This window comes from Arachis hypogaea, chromosome 15 (assembly GCF_003086295.3).
Source record: "Arachis hypogaea cultivar Tifrunner chromosome 15, arahy.Tifrunner.gnm2.J5K5, whole genome shotgun sequence".
Classification (NCBI taxonomy): Eukaryota; Viridiplantae; Streptophyta; class Magnoliopsida; order Fabales; family Fabaceae; genus Arachis; species Arachis hypogaea.
Window position 1 is genome coordinate 130,700,869 of NC_092050.1, and position 26,931 is coordinate 130,727,799.

Sequence of the window (26,931 nt, forward strand, 5' to 3'; positions counted from 1 at the left end):
AACTTTTTTGCATGCCTAACTAAATCAATCAGTCAACCATTGTTGATCAACCCATCAATCTTCGTAGGATCAACTCTCACTCACCTGAGGTATTACTTGGACAGCCTGATGCACTTGCCGGTTCAATTGTGGATATTCTCAAAAATCGCACCATTAATATTATTGTGACTTTGATCTATTTTCATATGATTTATCCTAAAATTTAAAAATATATAAATTAGAGATCAATTTAAAGTTTGGAATGAAATTTTATAGAAATATGAGATTGTCTAATCAATCAAATTTGAAAAAGTCTGTCTAATTTAGTGCAATTTGTTTGGTTATATAGCACTTTTGGTGTATTTTATTTCCATTTTTTTTTTACTATTTCTGTATTGTTTCATCCTTGTTTTATTAAAGGGATAAGTATTGTTTTGATTCCTAAGCTTTGGGGTCAAAACCGAAATCATCTTTAAGTTTTTTTATTCAAAATTATCCTCAACATTCTATTTAATATTAAAATCGTCCTTTTAAAAACAATAATATTTTAAAAGATAAAAATATCCTCACTACACCAGCTTTCACCCTGCAATCATCACCACTACCTTCCTTTTCAAAGTCACCACCACCACAACCTTAGAAAATTTTTTTTAATTCAATAACATTAAATTCTTCAAATCTAGCAACAAAAATAATAGGTTCAGATTTTTTTTAAAAAAATAAAAAGAATGAAAAGCATCATCAATCCAACGGTGATGGCAACGGCTTCCAACAGCTTTGAGGGTGAACTCCAACGCTGCAAGAAGGACACAACGAAGGCATATTCATGGCAAAGCATGAAGAAAGTGGTTGCAGCAGCAACAACATAGGAGGGGAGCAGGGACCACAGCATGGTGACAACCTCCTTCAGCCGCGACGAAAACCACTGCAAGAGCATCTCTGTTGTTGCCATCTCCTTGCAATCTTCAGCCTCCTTTCGCATTCTATTTCATCTCTCTTTCTCTCTCTCCTCCTCTCTCTCGACTTGAGTTTATTCTTGTCGTTCAATCAAAATTCATGTAAGATCTTCCTTGATTTCAAAATCCTTCCCTTTAAACCAAACATCCTCCTCTACCCCATCTCCAAAATTATTTTTTTCACCATTATCTTCTTCCTCCTCATTACTCATTCACATCTCCTCGATCTTGTAAGTAAGCATGAAAAGAAGATCTGAAAATTATCGCAATCATAATGGTTGACCTCCCTTTTCACACTCCCTTTTCACACTGCTATTGCTGCTCATGGATATTGCTGTCAGGATAGAGGTTGCCATCGAGGTAGAGGTCACCAACGTAAAGAGATGCGATAGAGATGAAGAAAGTGTGTGTAAGTGAGAAGAATAAAAAGAAAAAAAGAAAGTGCATGTGTCTGAGTGAGAAAAAATGACCGTGAAAATGAAAAAGATAGGATTTGGAATTTAAGAGGTAAGAGAGTAGGTGTTAGTGAAATAAGAATAAAATGGTTAAAAAAATGATTTTAATATCAAATAAAATGTTAAAAACTATTTTAAATTGAAAATAAAATTAGAGACGAATTTAATTTTGACCATAACTCTTAAAGACTAAACAACACTTATTCTTTTTATTAATTATATACTTTAGTTTATCTACGTGTTCTGCATTAAAAGCGTGTGTTGAGACTTTGGTCGTGAATAAAAATATTGAAAAGAAAATAAAGGAAAGCCTATTTGCTTAAGTGACCTATTTGCTTAAGTGACAGTGGAAGTGTAGTAAATATAAAAGAAAAAATAATGCTCATAGTAAGAATTTTGCTGACACCATCGAAGTTAAAGAAGAGTTTTCAGTTTAACCCATCGGGGTTAACCACATCTTTCTCAACAAGTTAAAGGCCAAAATCAATTAAGATGTAATGAACTCCATATTATATAACACAACCCAACTAGAACACTAGAAGTTCATCAATAGAAGAAAAAAAACATGTCATGAGCCATGACCATCGAAACGAAACCTCTTGAACACACCACAACAGATACTGCGCAGCTGAGAAACTGAATTATTAGCATTACGATTTTTAAAATTCCAAAAAATTACATATTAACCGCATAGGAAATCTCAATAATTTGCATGGCAATACAATCACATTAGCTCCCAGAATAATAATATAGTACTAACTCTAAACAAAAAGAAAGAAACCAAAGTAGAGATTCTCTTGTCTCTTCTTCTTCCATGCATCTTTTTTGTTCCTCAAGAAGTGGTCCACGTCACATCGTTCTGGAATATCCAGTGGCACACCTCAATCTTTCCAGGGGTAGACCCCAGAGACAAGAAGGCCCCATGATCCGGCCCCCACGCTGACGTGTCAAGGTGACAGATGGCAACACCATGATTGATCTTTTCTTTCGTTGCCACGTCAAGTATATCTGCTTCATAAACCCTCACTTTTGGAACAGAGTGGCAATAATACAGCAGGTAAGGGTACAGGCTCTGATGGCATGACACAGATTTTGTCACATCTCCACCGTTGATTGGGTAGACCGTCCCAATCATCACGCTCGTGCCGGAACCATTCACACCCTCCGTGGTCCGCAAGATCACGCTGTTACCCAGCATTGACGTGGCAAACTCTATCATCCCCTCTGCGGACGCGACGCACCGTTTCGTTTCCCCTCGGCTCGGAGCTCTCTCGCACTCCTCCATTGCACGCGTGATTACACGATCCGTTGCAGAGCCCTCCCGCGCGTGGAACATTTCCCTCACATCAACAACCTTGGAGGAAGAAAACGGTAACTTTGACGAAACGGACAAGGGCAAAAACGACCTTTCAGGCATTTTATCCTTAATATCAGGCATAGGTATAACGTTTCCTTCTCTGATCATCGATTCTCTGAAAAATTTACCGGGCTCGACCCACCTATTTACAATTTTGCCACTGGTGGCGCTGAAATTGCGATACTCCGAAAACGACGCGCCCTGCTTGTTGTAACCCTTGAACGCGCGTCCCAACCCGTAAGACCTGAACCCGAATTGGGTCCGACCCGAAGATCCTTTCCCGTAACTAATAAACGTGTCATTTCCAACGTTGAAGGATTGGCCATAGTTCGCGAACGTCGCACCGCCGGAGTTTGATTTTCCGGCGTAGCTCTGGAACGTATTTTCGCCGACATTCGCCCGGTTCCGGTAACTGGTGAACATGTCGGTGCCGGAGATGGAACCGGTGGCGTAGTTCTTGAAGCTATTCTTAGGGTTATTGCCGGAGAAGCTATAAGACCTGAACGAGTCATTTGTGCCGCCGGATCCTAACTCGCTGTAACTCGTGAACTCTGATTGAAGAATGTTGGAGCTCACAGCGTAGTTATCGAACTCGCTGGTTCCGCTGCGAACTCTTTTACCGTAGCTCGTGAAAGTTTCGGTTCCTGAATTCGTTTCGTTACCATAGCTCGAGAACGAAAGCTTGTGGCTCTTGCCGCTGGAATCGTAGGTGGTGAACCTGAGGTCGGGAACGTTGACGAGCTTGTCGTAGTTGCGGAACTCGCCGGAGCTCGCAGTGGCGCCGGAGCCGTAGGAGGCGAAATCGGTGTTGGCGACATTGCCGTTCTCGGAGTAGGAGGTGAACGCGCCACCGTGTCGCGTGGATCCGGCGCTGTAGCGGCGGAACGAGTCGGTGTTGGCGTTGATGTTGTTGGAGTAGTTCTTGAACGAGTCGAGACCACCGTTTTGGGAGGAGCCGTAGTTGCTGAAACGCTTGTTTGAGTAAATGGCGAAGTTGGCGCCGTTTTGGGCCGAGACGTCGTCGTTTTGTTGTTGCGTTTCGAAGGAGCATAAAAGTTTTGGTGCAGAGCAGAGAGAAGTGAAAGGTTGTTTATTGAGTGTGGCCAAGTGTTTTGGTGTGAGAGGTGAAGCCTTTGAGAGAAGGAAGTTTGGAATTGGAAGGTTGGTTGTGACGTGGGTGTTCCAATAGCGTATGAGAGAAGCTTTGGGAGTGAATGGATTAATCTTTGCTTCAACGTTGGAATAATATTGGTAATGTTGTTTGCTTGCTTGAGAAGTATTACTAGCCTGCATTAATTTTAAAGACCTCGTGTTAAAGGAGGCATATGCACATATGCAATACAATGTATTATGTATAGTAAAAAAAAAAAAAAGGAATAGTTGAGGTTCTTACATGGAAAGAAGAGAGTGACAAGAGCAGGAAGATGAACTGACTGATACTCATTTTGAGTTGGTTGTGTTGTGTTGTGTTGTGTGTTAATGTCCCCGACGGAGAGCGTAAGATATAGAATAGAAGAGAGAAAAAGTGGAGAAGGGAGGGCACTCAAACACCTGAGTGGGCATGCTTTGCTTTACTCTGGAGTCTGGACAAATATCATCAATGACTAGGAACGTTCTTTTTACCTTTTTAAAAAAACTTCATGGTGGTACCTTATGTGAATATATGTGTATATTTGCTAAAAGTATCTTGGTTTTCATTATTAGTGTGAGCATGACAAGTGAGGAGAAGTGGACGGCAAGTCTTTTGAAGTGTTATTAGATTCAAAAATCACACGTGTATACTAAAATTAGGTATAATATATTAGATATATGTATTATTTAATTTATTTTTAATATGTATTTAATATTTTAATATTTTTTATATTAATAATTAATTTTTAAAAGAATTGTGTAATATCATTATTTATTGAAATATGGTGATTAAAATTCGCCATTGACATTATATTTTTAGAAATATTAAAAGATAAAAAAATAATTCGTCATTGATAAACTCATTTTTTAAAAATTTAAAAATAATAAAAGATAATTTATCATTGACAAATTCACTTTTTTAAATTTTAAATTATCAACAAATCTATTTTTTGGACTTTTACCTTCCAATAAATAATATGAAAATTTTTTTTTGCCTTGGCATGATTGTATTAGATTACATTTATCCGAACTAATTTTGCCTGTTCTCCTCTTTTCCAAATAAGAAAGATGACAAAATCTATTCCTTAGATAAGTAGCCTAAACAAATTCGCTTTACAAAGCAAAAAATGACACTACTTTTTATATGAAATAGAGATGTGTATTTTATTAGATTATGGAGGGGTAAACTATCAACTGATATTTGAAAGTTTATGATGTTAATAAGTAATAAAAATAATTTTAAAAGATACAAATTATAAATAAAGTTGTAAAACATTTAAAAATTAAATTTTAATATAATTTTTCACAAGTATAACAAAAATGAAATATTTCTATATTTAAAAGTTGATTTTTTTTAAGATTTTTTTACGTGAATAGTCAAAATTAAATTCTTTCGTATGCGTCTTCTAAATAGTTTAAACAAGTATAAAGTTTGTAAAATATTTTATATTTGAATATACTTATAAAAGTGCATTTAATTATTTAGTAGAATATAAAGACAATTGAATTATATTTAAATTTGACAAATATGTAAGTACTTTTTTTAATAAACACTACCAAAAAGAAGGGGTTTAGCCACGGAAAAATTTATGGCTAAATTTAAAAAAAAAACTGTGGTAATTATGCTTTTGCAACAAATAAATATCCGTGACTAAAGAGGGCGACGCGTTTTTAGTTAGCCACGCTTTTTACTCCAATAACCATGGTTTTAACACCTGTGGAGACATTTCGTTAGCCACAACTTTAGCACGTTTAGACACACTCTTTTTCGTGGCAAAATAAAACATACTTTACCTGTGACAAAATTGACTAGGCCGGACTTTTTTGCCACACTTTTTTCCATAGCTAACGATAGAAGTTAAATTAAAAAAAAATATCATAATAAAAATGCTCTTTAATATAAAATTACATCATATAATATTAAAAAATTAATCACATTCCTATACGTATTATCCATAGTATAAAAATATAAAATTAACAAATACTTAATATTGAAAAGCAAATATTCTAGTTTAATGGATTTAATGTTAAAAAAATATTTAAATAAAACTATTACAAAATAAATATCAAACTTTACTAAAATGATATAAATCTTAAAAGTACCAAAATAATGAATTTATCAAGCTCTCAATTTCTTGTTACACAAACAATCCAAATGCAAAAATATTTTCAGGTAAAAAGTAAAAAATACACATAACTTTGGCCACTAAATTATATACCACTGAATTATATACCCTGTGGATACTCGAATTGCTTTGTGTACTCCAATAAAATCTGTTAAGCAACATAGAGATCAAGAATTAAGCTAAAAAATTAATAGGCTATGAGTTGACTCCTTCAAAGATGATAAAAAAAATTAAGGTACAATGCTTACTTCTCGAATGTAATTTGCAGCTGCTTTGCAGCCTTCAATTGTCAGTTGTATAACATCTTTCAAAATGCCCATTGGTGATTTAGAATCTATCTACAACCAGTAGCAAGGGAAAGAATACATGTTGGAATAAAAAAAAAAAAAGTCAAAAATTAACTTTCATTGTTGACTAAAAAAAATATAAAAAACAAAATGATGTCATGAAAATCTTCTTCGCAATTCACGTCCGGTGTGATCGTACCTAGAACCTAAACAGGAACTCTTGAGCGAATTGCTCTAAAGGTTAGCTGAATTGATCGCGGGAGTTAAGAAATTACAACCTGGAGAAACGGAAGAAAATGTTATTAGCGAAAGGGGTTTGCTGCATGTTATCAAACTTGAATCAATTGCAGGAGCTAACAAAAAGGAATTTTGGGAATAGTAGGAGTGAGTTATTGTTAAGACTCTGTGAGTGTGCTACTTAATAAAAGTTGCGCTTAACATTGCCACTCAAAATTTCATCCATCTTATTATAAATGTTAATTTGAATTTTGTTTAGTGAAGTAACTATAACTTTTTAATTTAGAGTAAAATTTAATTTTAATAAAAAAATATCAAATTGTAAAATTTACAACTTTAAACTATATTTAAAAAATTTCACATACTCATTAGAATTTAGAATTTTTACTTGTTGAATTTAAAAAAATGGTATCAGTAAAAATTAAAATAAATAAACTTAAAACTTAAAAATTTGATACCTTTAAATTAAAAAAAAAAACTTGTACATAATTAAAAAATGAACTCCCATAAAAATAATTTTAATTTATTTTTTAAATTAAATTAATAAAATATAGGTATAAAACTAATATTCTGAATTTTAAAAGTTAAAATTTTGTTTATTAATGTTGCCATAAATTAATAGAGTAATTAAATAATGAATAATTAAATTAGTTATTATTTCAATCAATCATAGTTAGTATCTTTTACTTTTTAAAAAGATAAATATGTACTCTTTTTATAATTTTAACATTTATTTTTAATTTGAAAAGATATGTGACTCGAACCCGTAACCTCTTAATTGAGTATGGGAAATCTATGCCATTTGAGCTATAACTCATTGGCTTAAAGTATACCTTTTTTTTTTTACCAAAGATAAGAGACTCGAACCCGCAACCTCTTAATTGAGTATGGAGAGACTATGCCATTTGAGCTATTACTCCCCATACTCAATTAAGAGGTTGCAGGTTCGAGTCTCCTATCTTTGGTAAAAAAAAAAAATATTTATTTTCAATTGAATTATTTTATTCTATCACTAAAGTCTCTAAATAATGCATACGGTAAAATTGGACACTGAAACTGCATTTAACCAAAAAGAACACGCACAAAAAAATGTAACAACTAAAAAATATAAATATTGAAATTGTATGTATATAATTTAGTCTTTTTTATTACATTACAATTTGATGTAGTAACAAGTAATGAATAATACAACCATGTTAAAAAACTACTGTTAAATCAAAAGGGAAAAATTAATCAAATCAACGCATAGCTAATACTAAGTAAAAAACACATGATTCATAGATATGGCTAAATTCAAAGATCATACGAAGTGAAAAAATTGCACATCATCAACAACATCTAAAATTAAACCACTAGCATACTTTATTAATTTTTCATGGCAGCACTTAAAAGGAGGGAAAAGAATTCAACAATTAAAGAATTAGAAAAACCTGCACCTGATAAATTGAATTTATCTTAAGTTACGGTTTAAATTTTGAAAAAGTATAAACTGCATAAAAATATTTTGACAGGGATGGAGGACAAAACCAAATTAAACGCGAAATTTGAAAGTGAAAATTGTTCGATTTTGCCACGGTAATTATTGAATCTGTGGTCATTGAGAGAATTCATCTCAAGTTAGCCACGAACAAACAAAATCGTCGAAAAATTTTACAAAATTTGACCACGGAAATACAAGACGTTGCAAGTGATTACCACGATCATATAAATTTGCCATTCTTTTTGGTTCGTGGGTATCTTCCCGTTGATAACGACCGTGTTTCTAGTAGTAAAAATTATATTTTGTATTTAGTAATCTATTTTGTATTTATTAAATATCTTTAATAATAACAAAAGTGAGATTAATCAAGATCGCCGATAAACACTTTATTATCTTAATAAATTAAATGACACTATTTTATTTAAATTTTAAAACTAACAAAACAAAATAAGCATCAATATAGATGTAAAAAAAAAATGGTATTCAATAATTATGTACTAAATTCCTCTTAATCTCCTTTTATATACAGATAATGAATAATAGAAAAGCTCAAGCGGCACCAATTTTAATTTATATTGACTAATTTTTTTAGTCAGTAATTTAAAGTCTTTAATTTAGGAGTTCAATGTTATATTTTTAATTAATATTTTTAAATATTATTGATTAATTGTTGATCAAAAATAATAAATTATGTTGATTTGTAGTATTGTTTAATGAATAAAATGCTATTTTACATTGCATGGTACTTTTGAGAAAACAAATATAATATTTTATTATATATTTTCTTATTAATATAAAATAAATTAATTTTGAAATTTATTAACAACAAAATATTAACTATGTTATATTTTAATTTTAATTAAAAATAATCTTTATCCTAATAATAATATAAAATATATAATACAATTTTTTAAATTTTAACAAGAGTAAAGTATAATTTTTGTCCTCAATATTTGGGATAATTTTTAAAGTTATTTCTATTATTTAAATAATTATATTTAAGTTCCTAACGTTTTAAAATTGGTTCAATATTGTCTTGTTGTTAGGGATTTGTTAACAGAATTGACGGTGGGACAAAATTGAGACAATTTTAAAACATTAGGAACTTAAATAGGACAAAAATGTTGGAAAAAATAATATATAGAAATAAATTTTAATTTTCTCCTTCAATAATATCAATCTTTTATTGTACATAGTTATTCAATTATTTTTTAATCACATCTAAGTAAATTACATTTAATCACATTATTTTTATTCTAAATAAATTTATTTTTTATAATTTTACTCTTAAAGATTTTTACTCATCATAAAATGTTTATAGAATGACTTGTACATAAACTTGTGAAAAAAAAACGAGCATGATACATATACAATAAAGTATAAATTGTATATTTTGTCGCTAATGTATCAAAATTTTTTAATGTTTAATTTAGTTAAAATTTATTTTCAATTTTAAATTATTTTTAATTTTATTTTTCAATAATATCAATTTTTTAGGAGATAATTATTTAATTAGTTTTTTTATTTTACTCTTAATCACACTATTTTTTTCTAAGTGAATTTATTTTTGGTTAAGAGACAAATTAAAAAATAAATAAGTAATTATTTGTCGTAAAAAAATTCAAATTATTGAAGGAAAGATTAAAATTTATTAAAAAGTTAAAAATAAAATTTAATTAAAATAAACATTAAAAAAATTCGGTATATTAGAGACAAAAAATATAATTTATACTTTATTATATATATACATACTCTTTTTTTTCTTTTCCGAAAGTTTATATACTAATAATTCTACAAGTTTGAGTAAAAATCTTAAATTAGTAATGCAATTCATTCTATTAAAATTTATTATCATTTTATTTGATTTTATAATTCTTCTAAAAGTAATATACCATTTTTGCCCTCAATATTTTTGTCCTATTTAAATCTTTAACATTTTAAAATGATCTCAATTTTGTCTCACTATAGATCACTAACAACAAAATAACATTTAAAACATTAGAAATTTAAATATGACGATTTAAATGTTAGGAACAATTTTGAGACCTATTCTAAACGTTAAGGACAAAAACAATACTTTATTAAGGACAAAAACAATATTTTATTCTTCTAACAATAAAGAACCATGATATAACTTTATACTATTTTAAGATTGGCTGTTGGTTCAGTAGAAAAATCTTATTAAGATTTAAGAACATTAATTTTAGAAATAATGCTACACATCCAAGTTTTTTTATTAATTAAGTCTAACCAAATTAGTTTAACTTAATAAAAATTAGTTATAATTAATATTAAGAAAAGTCTAGGCCAGCAACTTTTTTATTTTCTGGCCCGTACTTAACCATTAAAATAAAAGTGAGTGATTTCCCACTATTAGATGTAATCTCACACCATTAAAAACATTATTGATCTGATGGCCAATTGATAGTTATAAAATATCAAAATTGCTGACCCTAATATTCCTCTTAATATTATTCTAAGTCTTATTATTTAATTTAGTTAAATTTAGTTTATTAAAAGATTTGGATGTATAACATTACTCTAATTTTAGTGCATTATTACGTTTAAAAGTGATACAACTTTTCAAGGGATACGCCATGGGGATAAATTTGCATTGTAAGCGAATATTTTCAAAAATAATGACTAAAATTTCTCTCTCTTTAACTGCCTTATATTCTTATTAGTTCTCAAACAACGAAGAAAAAAAAAAAAAAACATAAATGTTAATTTTCTACTTCTGAATTTTCTATAAGCACAAGAAAAGTGTATATTGTTGTAAAGCATCCTATCTTAAGCTAAGTATGGAGAAGGACCACACCCTTTTTAACCTAATGTTGGTATGAGTTATTGATTCCATGTTGAACTGATTCGTAACTTTGACGTCACATGAGAATAGTTTGATCACTTTGATGCCCCATAACCAATGGTGTTAATTTCGAATTGAAATGTGTCGTTATAAGCATTCATATATAAACTCAAAGTTTTTATGTTTTGATGAATCACAACCATAGAATTTAAGGATTTGAGCGAGACTGTTGAAAGCAATACAATGAAATAAGAAGGCTAAGTCCAAAAAATGAAGACGTTTACCTTAAAAAATTGAAACATGTTGAAAATTGAGTTCTAAACAAAACGGTTCAAACGCTTTTGAAATGGTTTACAAATCAAGAAAATGTTAAGACATATCAACTAAATTGATTGGAAGTCAAATCAAATTTATTTGATAAGGCATAATCAAACTGTCCTAAAATTATTTTTTTTTAAATTTAAATAAGAAAAATACATAAATAATTATATATCTAACACACTTCTCAAATAACAATTTTTTTTTGAATTTTCTTGAATTTTTATATAATTTTTTTTGTCACTTTTTATTTAGTTTCCGCTATTTTTTTTCTTTTAGAAATAATAAGAATTAAATTTTAGAGTTTTTGATCATACAAATTCTAATATCATGTAAAATCATTTTTTAAAAAAACTTATGAAGATACATATAAATAAGTATATTTTTAATACATTTTTTAAATAAGAATCTCTTTTGGTTTTAGTTAAATACGAATTTAATATATAAAAAAATATTAAACAATTTGAAATCGTCGTTGGCAATTTTATGATTCATATTCAAAATAATATCTTCTAAAAAAATATTCCATAATTCGATAAAACAAAAAGCTATACTCCATACAAAAATCAATTACCCTTCAAACGTGTTGAGAGCAATAAGGACATCTATATATTTAGGATGTTTTGTACATGTAACAGATTAATACTTAAGTTCAACTAACACTCACTGCAAGAGAAATTATAATATACTTCATCCATATTAGCACCATGGAGTATAGTAGCTATTAATTTAATTAAAGAACTTTAAATTAGGATTTATTTTCTAATACGTTTTTGTCTTTACTCAAATAATGCTCCTCAGAGAGTGCAATATGGCAACATCGTGGCCTCGATTTTGTTTATAAATTGTGTAGTGCGCTGATGTAACAAACGGTTAGATTAGGCATTAGTAAGTGGAACACAAATGGTTTAAGATAATAATTAATAAAGTGAAGTACCTTCTCATCGAGTTTATAATCATTAATGGCAGCTGAAAGGAGGATCAGAGCGTCTAACATATGTTTAATGGGTTTGATAATATTTGAATAAAAACCTTCTCATCGAGTTTATAATCATTAATGGCAGCTGAAAGGAGGATCCGAACGTCTAACATATGTTTAATGGGTTTGATAATATTTGAATAAAAATAATTTTATAAAATTATTTTAGAATGAAGTAAGTTTTGTCAATATAATTTATTTTTGATAATTCTATATTAAAATTAATTTAATAAAATAAATATTATTTAAATAATATTAATTAAAATTATTTTTAGATAAATAATTATTTAAAAAAAAATATGACATTAAATTATAATATTATTTTTTTAATATGTTTAATTTTTTTATAATTTTTTTAGTATCTTTTTTATATAATATTTTTGAATAATATTATACATCTAAATTTTTTTATGAATCAAATTCAACTAAATTAAACAAAAATTTGGAGTAATACTATTGATTTTTGTTGATATTAGACTAATTTAGTTAGACTTAATTAACAAAAACACTTAGATGTGTAGCATTATTTATATTTTTTTTAGTATTTTTAGTATTATTTTTTTAGTACGTTATATTTTTTCACTACTATTATTATTTATGGTTATTTTTTTTTTTAATTTGCTCTACCTAATGGAATCAAAAAATTATATTATCAAAAGATAATAAAAATATAATACACAAAAATTATAAATATAAAAATGTACAGTGTCAAACCAAAAAAATTAACAAAAAATACAAATAATAAATAAAAAAATTCATAAAAAAATATTAAAAGTTTCCTAAATAAAACAATAATATATGTAAAACATAGGGTTAGTAAAAGAAAATTAAAGAAGCACAAAAACTAGTTAATAAAATGCAAAAATTAGGATTTATTATTTTTTATAAACGTAAATTTGAGTACAAAATTATTTCTGTATTTAAAAGAAAAACAAATAAAAAATTAAACCGTTCAAAAAAATTAAACCTACTTTTTAACCTTCAAATAATAAAACAAACACACCTTAGCTCATTTGCCTAGGCGCGCGTGCATGGTAGGTGCACTTAAACAACTAACACCTGCTACTCGGATATCACTTCACTTCGCACATGCCGGTTGAGTTATGAATGTGATGGACCAAAGGCAAGCTTGGATCAATATATATAAATCAATTAATTAAAGTATACATTGATGGTCATCACTATGATGCAAAACTCCAAGTTTTCCATATATGAAAAATTCTTTTTGAATGGAAAGACCTCATGCTAGTTTAATTTGAAAAAGGTTGAATTGAAAGCATACCCACACAACAGGTACAAATTAGAGGTGTCAAATTAAGCTATTAGTCCCGTTTTAAAATAAGACTAACACTGTTAACCTACTAAATTTAAACGGATCAGAATTTTTAAATCTGTCCTATTTTATGGTGAATTGACCCATTTTAAGTTATTTTAAAAAAAAATTAATTTTGATACACGATCAATATAAAATTATTTTATATATGTGCATCTAATTATATAACACTATATTAACAAAAATAAATATTTTTTACATTAATCGTATGAATAATCATCCAAAATACAGTTGTGATCAGATAACAGTATAAAATATTTTACATTATCAATATCAAAATTAAATTCTTCTTTTAAGATAACTAAATTAATATAAAATTAAATTACATAATAATCAAATAAAATATATCGATCAAAATTATCCTTTGCAGAATCCATTTTCCAAATTCCTGCAAGAAAAACCTATAGGGCAAAAAACGGAATTAAGCCAATAGGGGGAAGATATTACACAAATCAGCCAAACTAAAAATTTCTTCACGAATGAGCCAAAGCATATTACTATATAATTCGAACCAGCATGGTTCGAACTACAATAACACATAATTCGAACCAGGGTAGCTCGAATTAGGATGTAACACTTGATGAGTGTAATTCGAACCAGCATGGTTCGAACTAGATTAGAGAGTAATTCGAACTAGGCTTGTTCGAATTAGGTAGTTGCACGCTTCACAAAGTAATTCGAACTGGGCTGGTTTGAATTACACATTTTGTAGCTATAAAAGGAGTTCGAATCAGCCCTACACGAATCACTTTTGCATCCTCATACCCCACCAAATTCCAGAGAAAACGACCCAGGTTCGATCCGACAAAGACTTGAACGGAGTACTCAGCCGATGGGGGACGATCCGGCAAGGTTATATCGGTTGGACGGAGTTGCTCATATAGCCGGGGTCATCAACGACGAGGTTAGTACATAAAAAACTTCGTGCTAGCGGTATATCTGAGTTAGTGGTTTTGCATGCGGTTTTAGTGGCGGTTTATGTTAGCGGTTAATCGTAGTGGTATTGCTAGTGGTTTAGTTGAGAGGTTTTGCATACGGGTTAGATGGTGGTGTAGTTGGTGGTTTATGTTAGTTGTTTTATGTTAGTGGTTTATGTTAGTTGTTTTATGTTAGCCGTTTTATGTTAGTTGTTTTATGTTAGTGGTTTAGTTGGTGGTTTTTGTTAGTTGTTTTATGTTAGTGGTTTATGTTAGTTGTTTTATGTTAGCAGTTTTATGTTAGCGGTTTATGTTAGTTGTTTTTTGTTAGTGGTTTAGTTGTGTGGTTTATGATAGTTGTTTTGCATGTGGTTTTCGTTAATGAATTTTTATGCGGTTTATAATAGTGGTTTATTCATGTGCTTTTGTTGGCGGTTTAGGTTAGGTGTTTTTAGTGTTGGTTTTGTTAGTACTTTTGTATGCGGTTTTGTTGATGATTTACTTTGGGGGTTTATTTTGGTGGTATTGGAAGTGGTTGACCATGTGCTTTTGTCATTGGTTATCAAGTTGGTTCTAATAATGCGGTGCATGTAATGCGCAGCCACAGTGATGCATCAGGAGCATGCGGCGGCAGGAGGGCATGCGACTCGATGAGAGATACGTTCCGTACTTGTACACCCAAATGCCCTTGCGCTGCCGGAGACTCAGTCGAATCAACCATGTACACCCATTCCCGAACTCAAAACACTTGCCCACATACCGGCGATAGTCAGACTCCACTACCTTGTACTGTACCCCTCGGTGGATGCTGTAAGTCTTCACACTTAACAGAGCCTTATATTTATCCTGAAATTGCTGACCAACTTGGAACTCTGTCAGACCAACACTCCCTTCCGCATCTCTAGCTCCAAATCCAATAGGTTGCCCAGAAACCCCCTACTGCCTCATGGCATCCAAGTCCAAAGAGGAAAAATATGGTGGATACTGCTGTGTGCCAGAGCTAGAACCACCTCCCGCCCCTGCAGGCTCACTCGCTCAAATATCATCGCCACTGCCATCATCAATCATATCCGGCTCGACGTCATCGTCCTCTGCATCACCCAACAATCCGTCTCCAACCCCAAGCGGTGCAGCGCACTGTAAAAGAGGTCGGCAGAAATTTCCCTGTTCCGACCTCGTCGCCTACGCTGCCATTCAGGTCAACAGCGAAAGAAGGGGACGCGACAGGTTGGACCGGTGGCTCGTACGTAGGGACGGACGAAGAAGCAACGGAAGGTCTGGAGCTAGAACCGGATGCCGTGGCTAAAGTGGTGGTATTCCGGTTCGAATCCCCTGAGCTGGATACCACATCAACCAACTTTGCCAACAGTTCTGGTGTCCTCACCTTTGGAAACTGCCGGCGACAATGAAACATGACTTGCAAGTCCTCATCACTCCCGATCGTGAAACAATCATACTTCACGGTTTTCTGGAGCACCGTGATTGGAATGCGATAGAAAAACTTCTTAACCCGCTTCGCACCTTCCAGACCAAGTTTCATCAGTACAGACCTAACAAGGTCATCATAGCTCGTCGTTGGCCTCACGATAATACAGAGAGGATCCTTATCGGTGAACTTCACACAGAAACGAGTTTTCCTCTTAATCGATCCTCTGTGGTGAACCAACACTACAAAACTCTCCTCACTAGCCATCTTACACCCTCTAATGAGAGCAACTCACGTTTACAACCATATATATACAGGTCTGGTGCTTACTACTTCGAACCAGCCTAGTTCGAAATATGGTTTGTGTAATTCGAACCAACCTAGTTCGAATTACTTTGGGCAGCTTCTCTTTGTATAATTCGAACTCACCTAGTTCGAACAATCTTGGTTCGAATTAGGGTGAATTTTTCCTAAGCAATTCGAGCTAACCTGGTTCGAATTATGTGTTATTGTAGTTCGAACCATGCTGGTTCGAATTATATATTAATATGCTTTGACTCATTCGTGAAGCATTTTGCAGTTTGGCTGATTTGTGCAATATCTTCCCTCTATTGGCTTAATTCCGTTTTTTGCCCAAACTTATAATTTCATCATTTTTAGCAGAACAAAATTTTAAGCATAAAACGAGTTTTTAACATAACAAAATTATAAATTTTTAAGCAATCCTATAAAATTTTAAAATAAATAAAATAGTTATGATATGCTCTATTCCAAACCAGCCTTTTAAAGGTGAAAATAGTTTTTGATAGTTTCCATATAAATACTCTTAAAATTGTTTAGAATTTTCTTAATAAAAGATGAAGATTTGTCTATACATAAGATTATTAGATTTTATATATTCCAATTTCAGCAAAATAATATTTTTGTGAACGTAGTGTATATATATATATATATATATATATATATATATATATATATATATATATATATATATATATATATATATATAACGTACGTAATAAAGTAATTAATTTGCGATAAAATGTGTAGATTAATATATATTGACAAAGTTTCAATATTAGAAAATGAATTGAAATTAGCAGCAACAATTAACACATATATGATATATGACCCTTCAAGCGATATAAAATGTTGTGTGTTTTACATTAAAAAATATATATAACTAAGAGTTTAAGTAATATTAAAATCATAAAAATATAAATTTTAATTTTTAATATATTTATTACATATTTATTAAAATATTTAAAAATTTTAAATTCATAAGATAATAAGGTATCGGGGGCAACTTTGAAATGTAACCAATGAAAGCTTTGCGTGCCAAATTGACAATTTGTGTGTGAATTTATAAAGGACAACTCTAAAGTGTTTATAAATTTTGTGCTTAAATGACCTAAATATAAATATTAAAAAATGAGATCCACTCATTTATAAAATTAAAATACGTATATTTTATAGGTATCATATAAAACACAGCATTTATAAAAAGCGTTGTCTCGGAAACAATGGTGGGGAAGGAGGAAACGATGTCTTCCAAAAATAGTACGTAGAAGGCACTCACACCTAAAGCGGGTAACAAATGCTTTAACCTTTCCCGGTATTGTAGTACTTATTATGGCCAAGAAAATTGGTGATATATGAATATAGCTTTAATTGAAGTTGTAATTAATGAGAAACCGGCGACACAGTACAGTCTCAAGGTCCCCACTGTGGTTTTTGCTTTTATTGTTTTAAAGCTAAAAGTCTATTTCTTATAGTGGTATATCTGAAATTTACTCCATGTCCGTATAGCAGATGACGTGGGTCAATAGATGTCCAAACATAAAACATACACATCACATTTTTTTTTTAACTTTTCTAATATGAAGATATAATGTGAAATAGGATAGGTTGTCCTTATGAGTTTGAGATTACACAGGAAGAAGCGTAGAATGTCTAGTTATATGTTCTATTGTTACTTGTCAAAATATTTAATCAATTTCACAAAAAATTCAAAAATTAACCAATCACCAACAAACATAATACGTCAATCATAACAAAAAATTATTTATATCACAGACATCATCTATTTACATTAACCAACTAAACTTATCAGATATTTAAAGTTTAAAACGTTTTTATTTTAAAACAATTTCCTACCTTAATTAGCTGCAATTGTATAATTAAACACAATCAATCCCTTTTTTTCCTCAGCCCACAACAGCGACAGCTTCATCCACAATTCTATTTACTTCCATAACATCAACAACAACTTTTATTTTAACTATACAATTACTGAAACTCGACCCTAAAATGTTAACATCACAAAATTCTCAATAACAAATAACCATAATACTAGCAGTGATAATTTTGGAACAGAGTTAACTTACTGCAACAAAAGAACGAAATAACAGCCTCCGAACTGACTTGGCAGTAGCTCCGACAGTGGCCAAAAGCTCCGGTAATTTAGCTGCAACCTTAATTTCGACATGCAATCATCAGAACTCAACCCACACTCAGGAAGAACACATAGTAGCTCCGACGGTAACCCCTTGGTGGCAAGAACTGTGGCAAGGAGCTCGACAATGGTGGCTGGCCCCAACAACGGTGGTAGAAACCAAAATGGGACACAACTCCAGTAGCTAAAGAACAGCCCAATGATGACAGCAGCAGCTTCTGATGGCAACAGAGCCTCTGGCGGCGATGCAGGTGGCTTCCTTCCTTTCCCGTCACATCATCTCGCTCTCCTCGGGCTTCTCCTTCGGCAGCAGCAGCTTGAACGGCAGTGGCGATGGCGGCTCAGCGTCGTTTCCCTCTTGCGCATCTTTTTCCTCTGCGACGGCGATGGTGAAACGGTGACAAAGGCGACACTTAGCATCTTCTCTCGGTGACGGCGACACGGACCTCACGACGACGACAATGACGAAACAGAAAATTATAGAATGGCAACAACGACGACTTTTCCCTCCTTATGTTTCGTCTCTCTCGCGTGTCTCCCTCTCCCTTCCACGACAACAACAGCGGCACCCAGCCCCGCTGGTGCCGTACTCTTCCTTCCCCTTTCTCTCTTCCTCGTTTCTGATTCCCCCTCTCTTTTCTTTCTTTTCGCGGTGGGTCTGTGTGTGTTTAGGGTGAAGGAAGGTTAGGATTAGGGTTTTAATTTTTGAGAAAAAAGGTAATGTAGGTATTTTCGATAGAATTGGAGGTAGGATAGTAATTGAAAACTAAATATAATACAATTTACTTATCTTTAAAATAATACTATTTATTGTTAACTTGTAAAATATTTTCAATTGAGTATTTTAATTTAAAATTAGAGATAAATAAATTAATTTGCCTTCGATTCATAAAATCAAACTAAAATTTCAATTATTCAAATTTAAATAGTCGAAACCTCATTATTTTTAAATTTCTAAAATTTTAAATTATAAATAGAAAAAATACTCAATAATTGAAAAATTAGATAAAACATTAATTTTGGTGATTGAACATGAAAGAAAGAGAGAAAAAAAAAAAAAAACAAAGAACAAGAAATAAAACACGAGCCAATTCACATGGCAGAGGATCTATTTATGCTAATAAGGTGAGTAAATTTATCGAAAGGGTGAAATCATTCCACACAGTAAACTGTATTAGTGATATCTATTTTTGCAATAAAATCAACAATATTATTAATTAGCTGTCTTCTGAATAAAAGTGATGCTCATCTTTCACTTCTAGCCACTAATGTCTCTGATTTTTTTCACCAAATTTTGCTGCTGAATAGATTTAACAAATTGTCTTTTCTGTATTAATAAAAACACATTTAAACAATCTATTTTATATGTTACTTTTCGAAATTTACACTCCTAAACAAATACTAAGTCCCTCCAAATAGAATGGAATTCGGCATGAAGGACACAAAAGTTGCTACACTTTCACTATACCGTTTCACCTAGCAATCATCTGAGTTTCGAATTAAACAATCAAAATAAGCAAAATCGATCAAATTATTCAAGATAGCATTGAAATTAATTTTCACAGTATTAACAGAAAGAAGGATCCAAATAAGACAGAAAAATGGAGCACTTAAAGAACGATGCATGACAGAGTGTTTGGAGATTGGTTTCACAATGAAGAGTTAAATATGCAAGTAGCAAAAGAAAAATAATACAAGGTATGCTAATAGAAAATCTGGACAAACAACAAGAAACTACATGGACATGGCGACAATGTGTAATACACAAAAGCGAGCAAGATTCATATGCTATTGGTGGATATTTAGATGATTGGAATGGAAGTTTAAGGGTGTGTTTGATTTGCGTTTTTTATTTTCTGTTTTTATTTTTAATTTTTTTGTTTTTTAAATTTTATAAAAAAAAAAGAAAAACAGTAAAAGTAATAAAATTATATTTTTTATTTTCACTTTCTATTTTGTTTATAAAATTTTAAAAATAGAAAATACTAAAAATAAAAACAAAAAATAAAAAATGCATCATAACTTATAAAAAATTCATCTTGCACATACACAAGTAGCTAGAAGCATTAAATGCTCTCGAAGGAATGGCAACATTGTGCTATATATGAACAACAATAGTAGGTGAGTAATTTAGTGTAATAACTAGAGATTAATTAGCTAGTAGAAGAAGTCATAGGTGTTCATTATCATAACATGGGTAGAAAGAGAAAGAAATGGGACATCATTGTATGTTTGACTTCTTTATCATTCCTATATCGATGGTAATGTCGGAGAGACAGGTATTGTTCCAAGGGTTACCTGAAACATTTATTTGGGCCTGAACGTGAGGTCTAAGTCCCTTGTGATGGCAGCGTCCGACCTCTTTGGTGCTGAGGTGCCGCTTGTCCGAGTTCTTTGTGAGGAGGTGGAGGGTGGTACCTGCAAGAGACTCTGAGGCTTAAGTTAGCAAGCGCTTTAAGCAGATTTTTAATGGATGAAAACGTGAATTATACCTGGGAGTTCCAGTGTATTTATAGTAGAGCTGCTAACTACCTTTGATGGAGGAGTTCTATCTTTTCTGATAGATAGCTATTCCTTTTATCTTGAGAGTCTGTTAAGATCTCCCTTCTAGACGTAGCGGAGAAATATTAGGACGCAGTTACTCGTTAGATTAAGTAGAGTTGAACCTCTTTGTTGATGTCCAACCTCTTTAAGAGGTCGGGCTTATCGTGAAGAGCCACTTTATTAGTGGGCCTTTTTGTCTTATTAGGTTTGACTTTATTTATTGGGCCAGGGTATGAACAGTGCCCCTACTTGAGTCCGGATCCTTTTATAGGTCGGGGTCAAGCATTTCGCGGCTTCTGTTGTGGACGTTGGGATCTAGCACTTTGGTTTATCCGACGTGTTTGAAATTTTGAACACTGATGGTGCTTTAATGATAGGCGAACGTTGCGTAGCAGTTGCTCCTTGGAATCCGTGTACTTTTAAAGAGGAGTGAAGGAGCCATTTTTAGTTCATTGTCTCTTATAAAGAGGACTTTTCAGCTCTTCTTCTCCTTTTTGTTGTTTATGAAAAGACTGCTTTACTTTCTTCTTCACAAAAGAACTCCTCTATGCCATTTCGACCGCTTCTGTTACTTCAAGATTTCTCTATCTTGGTCTTTGAAGAGTTTTTTGCTTTCGCTGGCGTGAAGAGGATCGTTCGTGTTTTGCTATTTTTAGACGTGATCTCCCCCTTTTTTCACAATCTTCTTCAAGGTTGGTTTTCGTTTTCTCTTTCCCTCAAGCTCTCCTTTCTGGTTGTTTGAGACTTGCTTACTGTTTTATTGAGTTTGCTTTTACTGTCTTTCCACTTTCCTTTGAAAAAAAAGTCTATTTTGATTTTCTTGCGAGTTTGATGTGGAGCGTTTGGGAAGTAAAAAATGTTTGTCACCAAAAGATTTTTGAAAGACTCTCTTCTTTCTTGAAACAATCTTCATTTGTATTACCGTAGCTGTTACCCTTTGTGTTTATGCACTATACTGCCTCAAATGGTGCTGCTTTGATATGACGATGTTGTATAAGAGAGGCACTATTTTGTTGTGCTATAAGGGTATTTTTGAAAAGATTAGCTTTATTTTTTATTTTGATGTTTTACCCGACTTGTATTAGATGAGTTCTGACTTCTTTTAGTAACGGTCTGATTTACTTTTGCGTTTGTAGGTATAGCATTTATGTCACGCCGTGTTATCTTGAATATGTCGACTAAGGTCCCTCCTGCTCTTCGGGTTTGGGTAGATAGTAATGTTCTTAGTTGTGTCTTAGTGACCGATAAAGAGTATTGTGATGAGTTCCATAGGCACCATAGCATATGTGAAAATAGGGAGGATGAGAGAAGCTATATTTTGGAACTGCCCAATCCAGAGGAGAGAGTGTGTCCCCCCCTTTAGAGGAATCTGAACAAACTTTCTTTTACGCCTATGATTGTTTCTTCACTAGGCTAGGTGTCCGACTTCCTTTTACAATGTTGTGGTTTATCTTGTGCTTAATTTAGGGGATTTTATCAACTTTTCTCACATTTATTCAATAAAATAGCATGGTTTTGTAATTCTCCTTAAATTTGCGCTTAAGAGTGAAAACATGCTTTTTAGGCCTTAAAATAGCTAAATTAATTCACTTTAATTCCATTCGATATCTTGATGTGTTTGTTGAGTGATTTCAGGTTCATAAGGCAAGTATTGGATGGAAAAAGTGAAGAGAAAAGCATGCAAAGTGGAGAATTCATGGAAAAACAAGGATTTGGAGTGCATACATCGACGCGCACGCGTGGAGATGAGGTCGCCAGGCGACGCGTATGCGTGACATGACGCGTACGTGTGAGAAGTAAAATGCCAGACGAAGCGTACGCGTGACCCATGTGTACGTGTCACAGCAGGCACATGACCTCATTAAAGTGAAAATGCTGGGGGTGATTTCTGAGCTTTCCAGGCCCAAATCCAACTCATTCCTGAGGCTATTTTACGCAGAATTCAAGCTTGGGCAAAAGGGGGGGGGGGAGCACTTAGTTGTAGGATAGCATCATGTAGGTTAATTTCTAGTGAGAGAAACTCCCTCTTCTCTCTAGAATTATGGTTCTTAGGGTACTTTACATCTTAGATCTAGGGTTCAATTCTTGCTTTCCTTTAGTTTGCCTTGTAATTTCTTATTCCTACATCTTAATTCTCTTAGTTTGTAGTGTTAATTTCCCTTTTCATGCCTCTTTTATGTTTATGAACTCTTTGTTGGATTTCTTTTAATGAAATTCATGTTTTATGTTCTCTTATTGTTGATTTGAGTAGTTATTGTTAATTCCTTGTAATTGGTAGTTATTAGATTTTATTCTTTCTTGCAATTTATTATGCTTTCTTTTTATGCCTTCCAAGTGTTTAACAAAATGCTTGGCTGGATTTTAGAGTAGCTTTTTGAGCATTCTTGGCTTGGAAAGAGAAATCGGGCAATCTTGAGCCATAAATACCCAACTCATGTTGGAGATCTAGAGTGATTAGTTAATATTGTTTTCATTGACTCTAATCTCTTACTAATTCAATTAGTAAGTTGATTAGGACTTTTGGATTTAGATTATCTAGTCTTATTTGATTTTCTCCCTATGTTGAAGATAACATTGTACCTTCTTCCGATGTTGGAGATGACGAAATAGGATTAGCTCTTGTTAATTATTGTATGACTAGGATAGAAAGCTTAGATTCTCAATCCTTGCTATGAATGTCTCTCTTTATTATTTGCTTTCTTTAGTTACTTGATTTACCTTTCTTGTCATTTATTTTCTTGCCCTTTACCAATTCAAACCCCCCTTGTTCCTTCATAGCCAATAATTGATCACTTCATTGTAATTCCTTGTGAGATGACCCGAGGTTTGAATACTTCGGTTAATTTTCATTAGGGTTTGTACTTGTGACAACCAATCTATTAAAATTTGATTGAGAGTTATTTGTTGGTTAGAAACTATACTATCAACGGAGTTATTTGTGTGAAATTCCGAACCGACAATAATTTTCATCTATCAAATTTTTGGCTCCGTTGCCAGAGAATTGCAATGGTGCTATGTTATTGGCTATTGTACATATGTTGATATTGTGAATATGTTTGCCTTTTGCTTCTTTGTTAGTTGTTGCTAGTTGTAGGACTTGCTTTCTTTGTTTCTTGTTAGCTTTTGTTTTTGTTTTCTCTTTCACTATGAATTCTCATCACTTTGGCTATGAGTTTGGTTACAATCATGTTGTAGGGAATGAAAGCTTCAATGAGAAACCACATTATGGGAATGGATATCAAATTTGGGAGGAGCCACATGCTTATGGTCAACCTTCATGGCAACAACCTCCTCCAATCGCTCATGGTTACAATCCACCCCACGATGTACATAATTATGACCCAAACCCTCAACATTGTTGTCCTTCATACTCCCAAGTCTCATACCACCATTCACCTCCATATGATCCTAACCCATATCCACTATACCAACCACCATATGAACCATACCTAGAGCCACCATATTTCCAACACCAATACTCCCAAGAACCACAATTTTCCTATACACCACCTCAAGACTTTCACCAATATGAACCATTTTCCAACTACAATACCTTTTCCTCAAACAATGAACCATCTCTTCCCACACTGCCCCCAAAGGACGAAGGTCTCTATACCCTCATGCTAGAACAAAGAGATCTTAGATCTCATATCCTAAGGCAACAAGAGGAGACGGAAAAGGAATTCAAGGAGATAGAAGCCAAGATTGCTACCGTGGCGAAAGCCGTTAGTAACATGGTCTCCTCCCGCCTAAGCCTATATGATTAAGGCACTCCTATTGTTGAATATAGAAAAGTAACCAAGGAGCTTAGAGAGGGAGTGAATTTAGAGCTTCAAGGTGGAGAAGGAGAGTTGAGACAAGAAGTGCAACAAGGGGAGGAGGTAGAGATCATTGAACAAAAGAAAGTGGTTGAAGACTTAGGAGATGTTGGATGCAAGGAGGAATGCAGAGTTGAAGAACCTTCTTCCATGGAGTTTGAAGTTGATGTCAAGGAGGATAGTGCACAACCTCCAAGGCATAATGTGATTGAAGAATTAGAAGAAGTGGGGCAAGCACCAAGTTTCCCTATCTATGATGATTCTGTATCAACATATGATCCTCTTGAGCTTGATGAATCCTTCCCCATTGGACTTGGAATTAATGATGAGGTAGATTTCACTCAACCTCCAAGATATGATTTGAGTGATGGGGAAGAGCTAGAAGAATTTGGTGAGGAAGAATTTAAACTTGAGGAAGCTTGGCAATAGGTAGAGCTTGAAGAACCTTGCCAAGTGGTGGAAGCCTCTAGAAGAGGATGGCGGGAGTGGAACATGCTTTGTCAAGATCATTGGGAACTTTTCTACCTAAGTTGCCATCTAATCCTTCATTTGAGTGGGTAAAACTTCTAACTCTTAACTTTATTATCCCACTTGAATTTGGTTTGCTTGAAATGGATGGCCAACTTAGGGTGCTTTGTGGAATTAAGCGTAAGAGAATGATGTTTAGTGGATGGCATTGTAAATCTAGGCTTATCATGATTGGAAGCTCAAAATTTAGGAGCATGGATTGGTGTAGTGCTTAATTGGATGGGTCTAGGAGGGTAGTTTGGTGCCTTAGTGAGAATTCGGCTTGCTTCCCACCCGGAGGGAATTATGATGATCAACTTGAAGACGGGTGTCAAAACAAAGTATAAGATCCCGTATTACAAGATATGAATCAACTTTGGGAGCTCATGGAGGAGGTCGAGTTCTTCCTTTTGAGCCCAGGTGTTAGCTCTTTCATTGTAAAATATGACTCTAGGTGATTCTTCAGTTACTTCTATAGGGATCATTGCTTCCATTCCGTAAGCAAGTCAGAAGGGCGATTCTCCCGTTGTGGAGTGTGGAGTAGTCCGATATGCCTATAAGTCTTGAGAAAGCTCGTCGGCCCAACCCCCTTTTGTGTCTTGTAGTCAGAATTTTAACCTGGCCAATATGACTTTGTTGGCAGCTTTGGCCTGTCTATTGGCCCGGGGGTGTTCTACCGATGTGAAATGGTGTTTTATTTTTAGGTCAGCCACCAAGTTCCTAAAGGTTGAGTCAGTAAACTGAGTTCCATTGTCTGTGGTGATGGAGTGAAAAACTCCAAACCTTGTGACAATATTCTTATATAGGAATTTCTGACTTCTTTGAGTAGTAATAGTTGCTGAGGGCTCCGCTTCAATCCATTAGTGAAGTACTCAATCCCTACTATGAGGTATTTGACTTGACCTGGTACTTGTGGAAATGGTCCGAGTAAATCAAGGCCCCATTTTGTGAATGGCCATGGTCAGGTAACACTGACGAGCTCTTCAGGAGGTGCCACATGGAAATTAGCGTGTTTTTGGCAAGGCAGACATACCCTAACAAACTCGGATGCCTTCTTCTGTAAGGTCAGCCCGAAAAAGCTAGCTCAGATCACTTTTTTGGCTAGTGACCGAGCTCCCAAGTGGTTTCCACATATGCCGCTATGTACGTCCTTCAAGACCTCCTTTGTATTGGAGGTCGGGACGCACTTTAAGAGAGGTTCTCTTTTGTATAAGATAATATGGACCAATGTATAATTTTGTGCCTCTTTTACGAGCCTTCTGGCTTTTTTTCATCTTTGGGGAGTACGTCAAATTTGAGGTAGTTGACTATGGGTGTCATCCATCCTAAATTTTGATCGAATATGGTCAGTACTTCCTCTTCCTTTGATATGGATGGTGATTGCAGAGTCTCTTGAATGAGACTTCTATTATTGTCCCCTGGCTTGGTGCTGGCTAATTTTGAAAGGGCGTCAGCTCGGGCGTTGGACTCCTGAGTTATATGTCGGACTTCACTTTTTGAAAAGTGTGTCAGTTGTTCTCATGTTTTATCCAAGTACTTCTTCATAGTGGGGTCTTTAGCTTGGTAGGTGCCGTTAATTTGCGAAGTTATTACTTGCAAATCACTGAACACCATCACCTTTTCTGCTTCCACTTATTTAACCAGCTTCAAGCTAGCAAGTAGGGCTTCACACTCTGCTTCATTATTGGAAGCGGGGAACTCGAACCTTAAGGATAGCTCTATCCGTATTTTTTAGTCGCTTTCTAGGATAACACCAGCTCTACTTCCAGCCTTATTTGATGACCCGTCTACACAAAGACTCCATATAACTGGATTTTCGG

At 33.2% G+C, this 26,931-nt stretch overlaps 1 protein-coding gene across 1 annotated transcript; it reads right to left on the bottom strand.

Annotated features, from left to right (window-relative positions):
• Positions 1–2,019: 2,019 nt before the first annotated feature.
• On the bottom strand, positions 2,020–4,392 carry LOC112750703 (uncharacterized). Its single transcript, XM_025799516.3, has 2 exons — positions 4,141–4,392; positions 2,020–4,034 (listed from the first exon to the last, which is right to left on the bottom strand). The coding sequence occupies exons 1-2, from the start codon at positions 4,189–4,191 to the stop codon at positions 2,223–2,225; spliced, it is 1,863 nt and encodes a 620-aa protein (XP_025655301.1). The 5' UTR covers positions 4,192–4,392; the 3' UTR covers positions 2,020–2,222.
• Between the last annotated feature and the right edge of the window lie 22,539 nt (positions 4,393–26,931).

Excerpts from the sequence above, each read along its gene's own strand:
- LOC112750703 (XM_025799516.3), bottom strand. The coding sequence starts at position 4,191 with ATGAGTATCAGTCAGTTCATCTTCCTGCTCTTGTCACTCTCTTCTTTC. Across the intron at positions 4,035-4,140 it reads TGTCACTCTCTTCTTTCCAT|GCTAGTAATACTTCTCAAGC; the intron begins GTAAGAACCTCA and ends AAATTAATGCAG.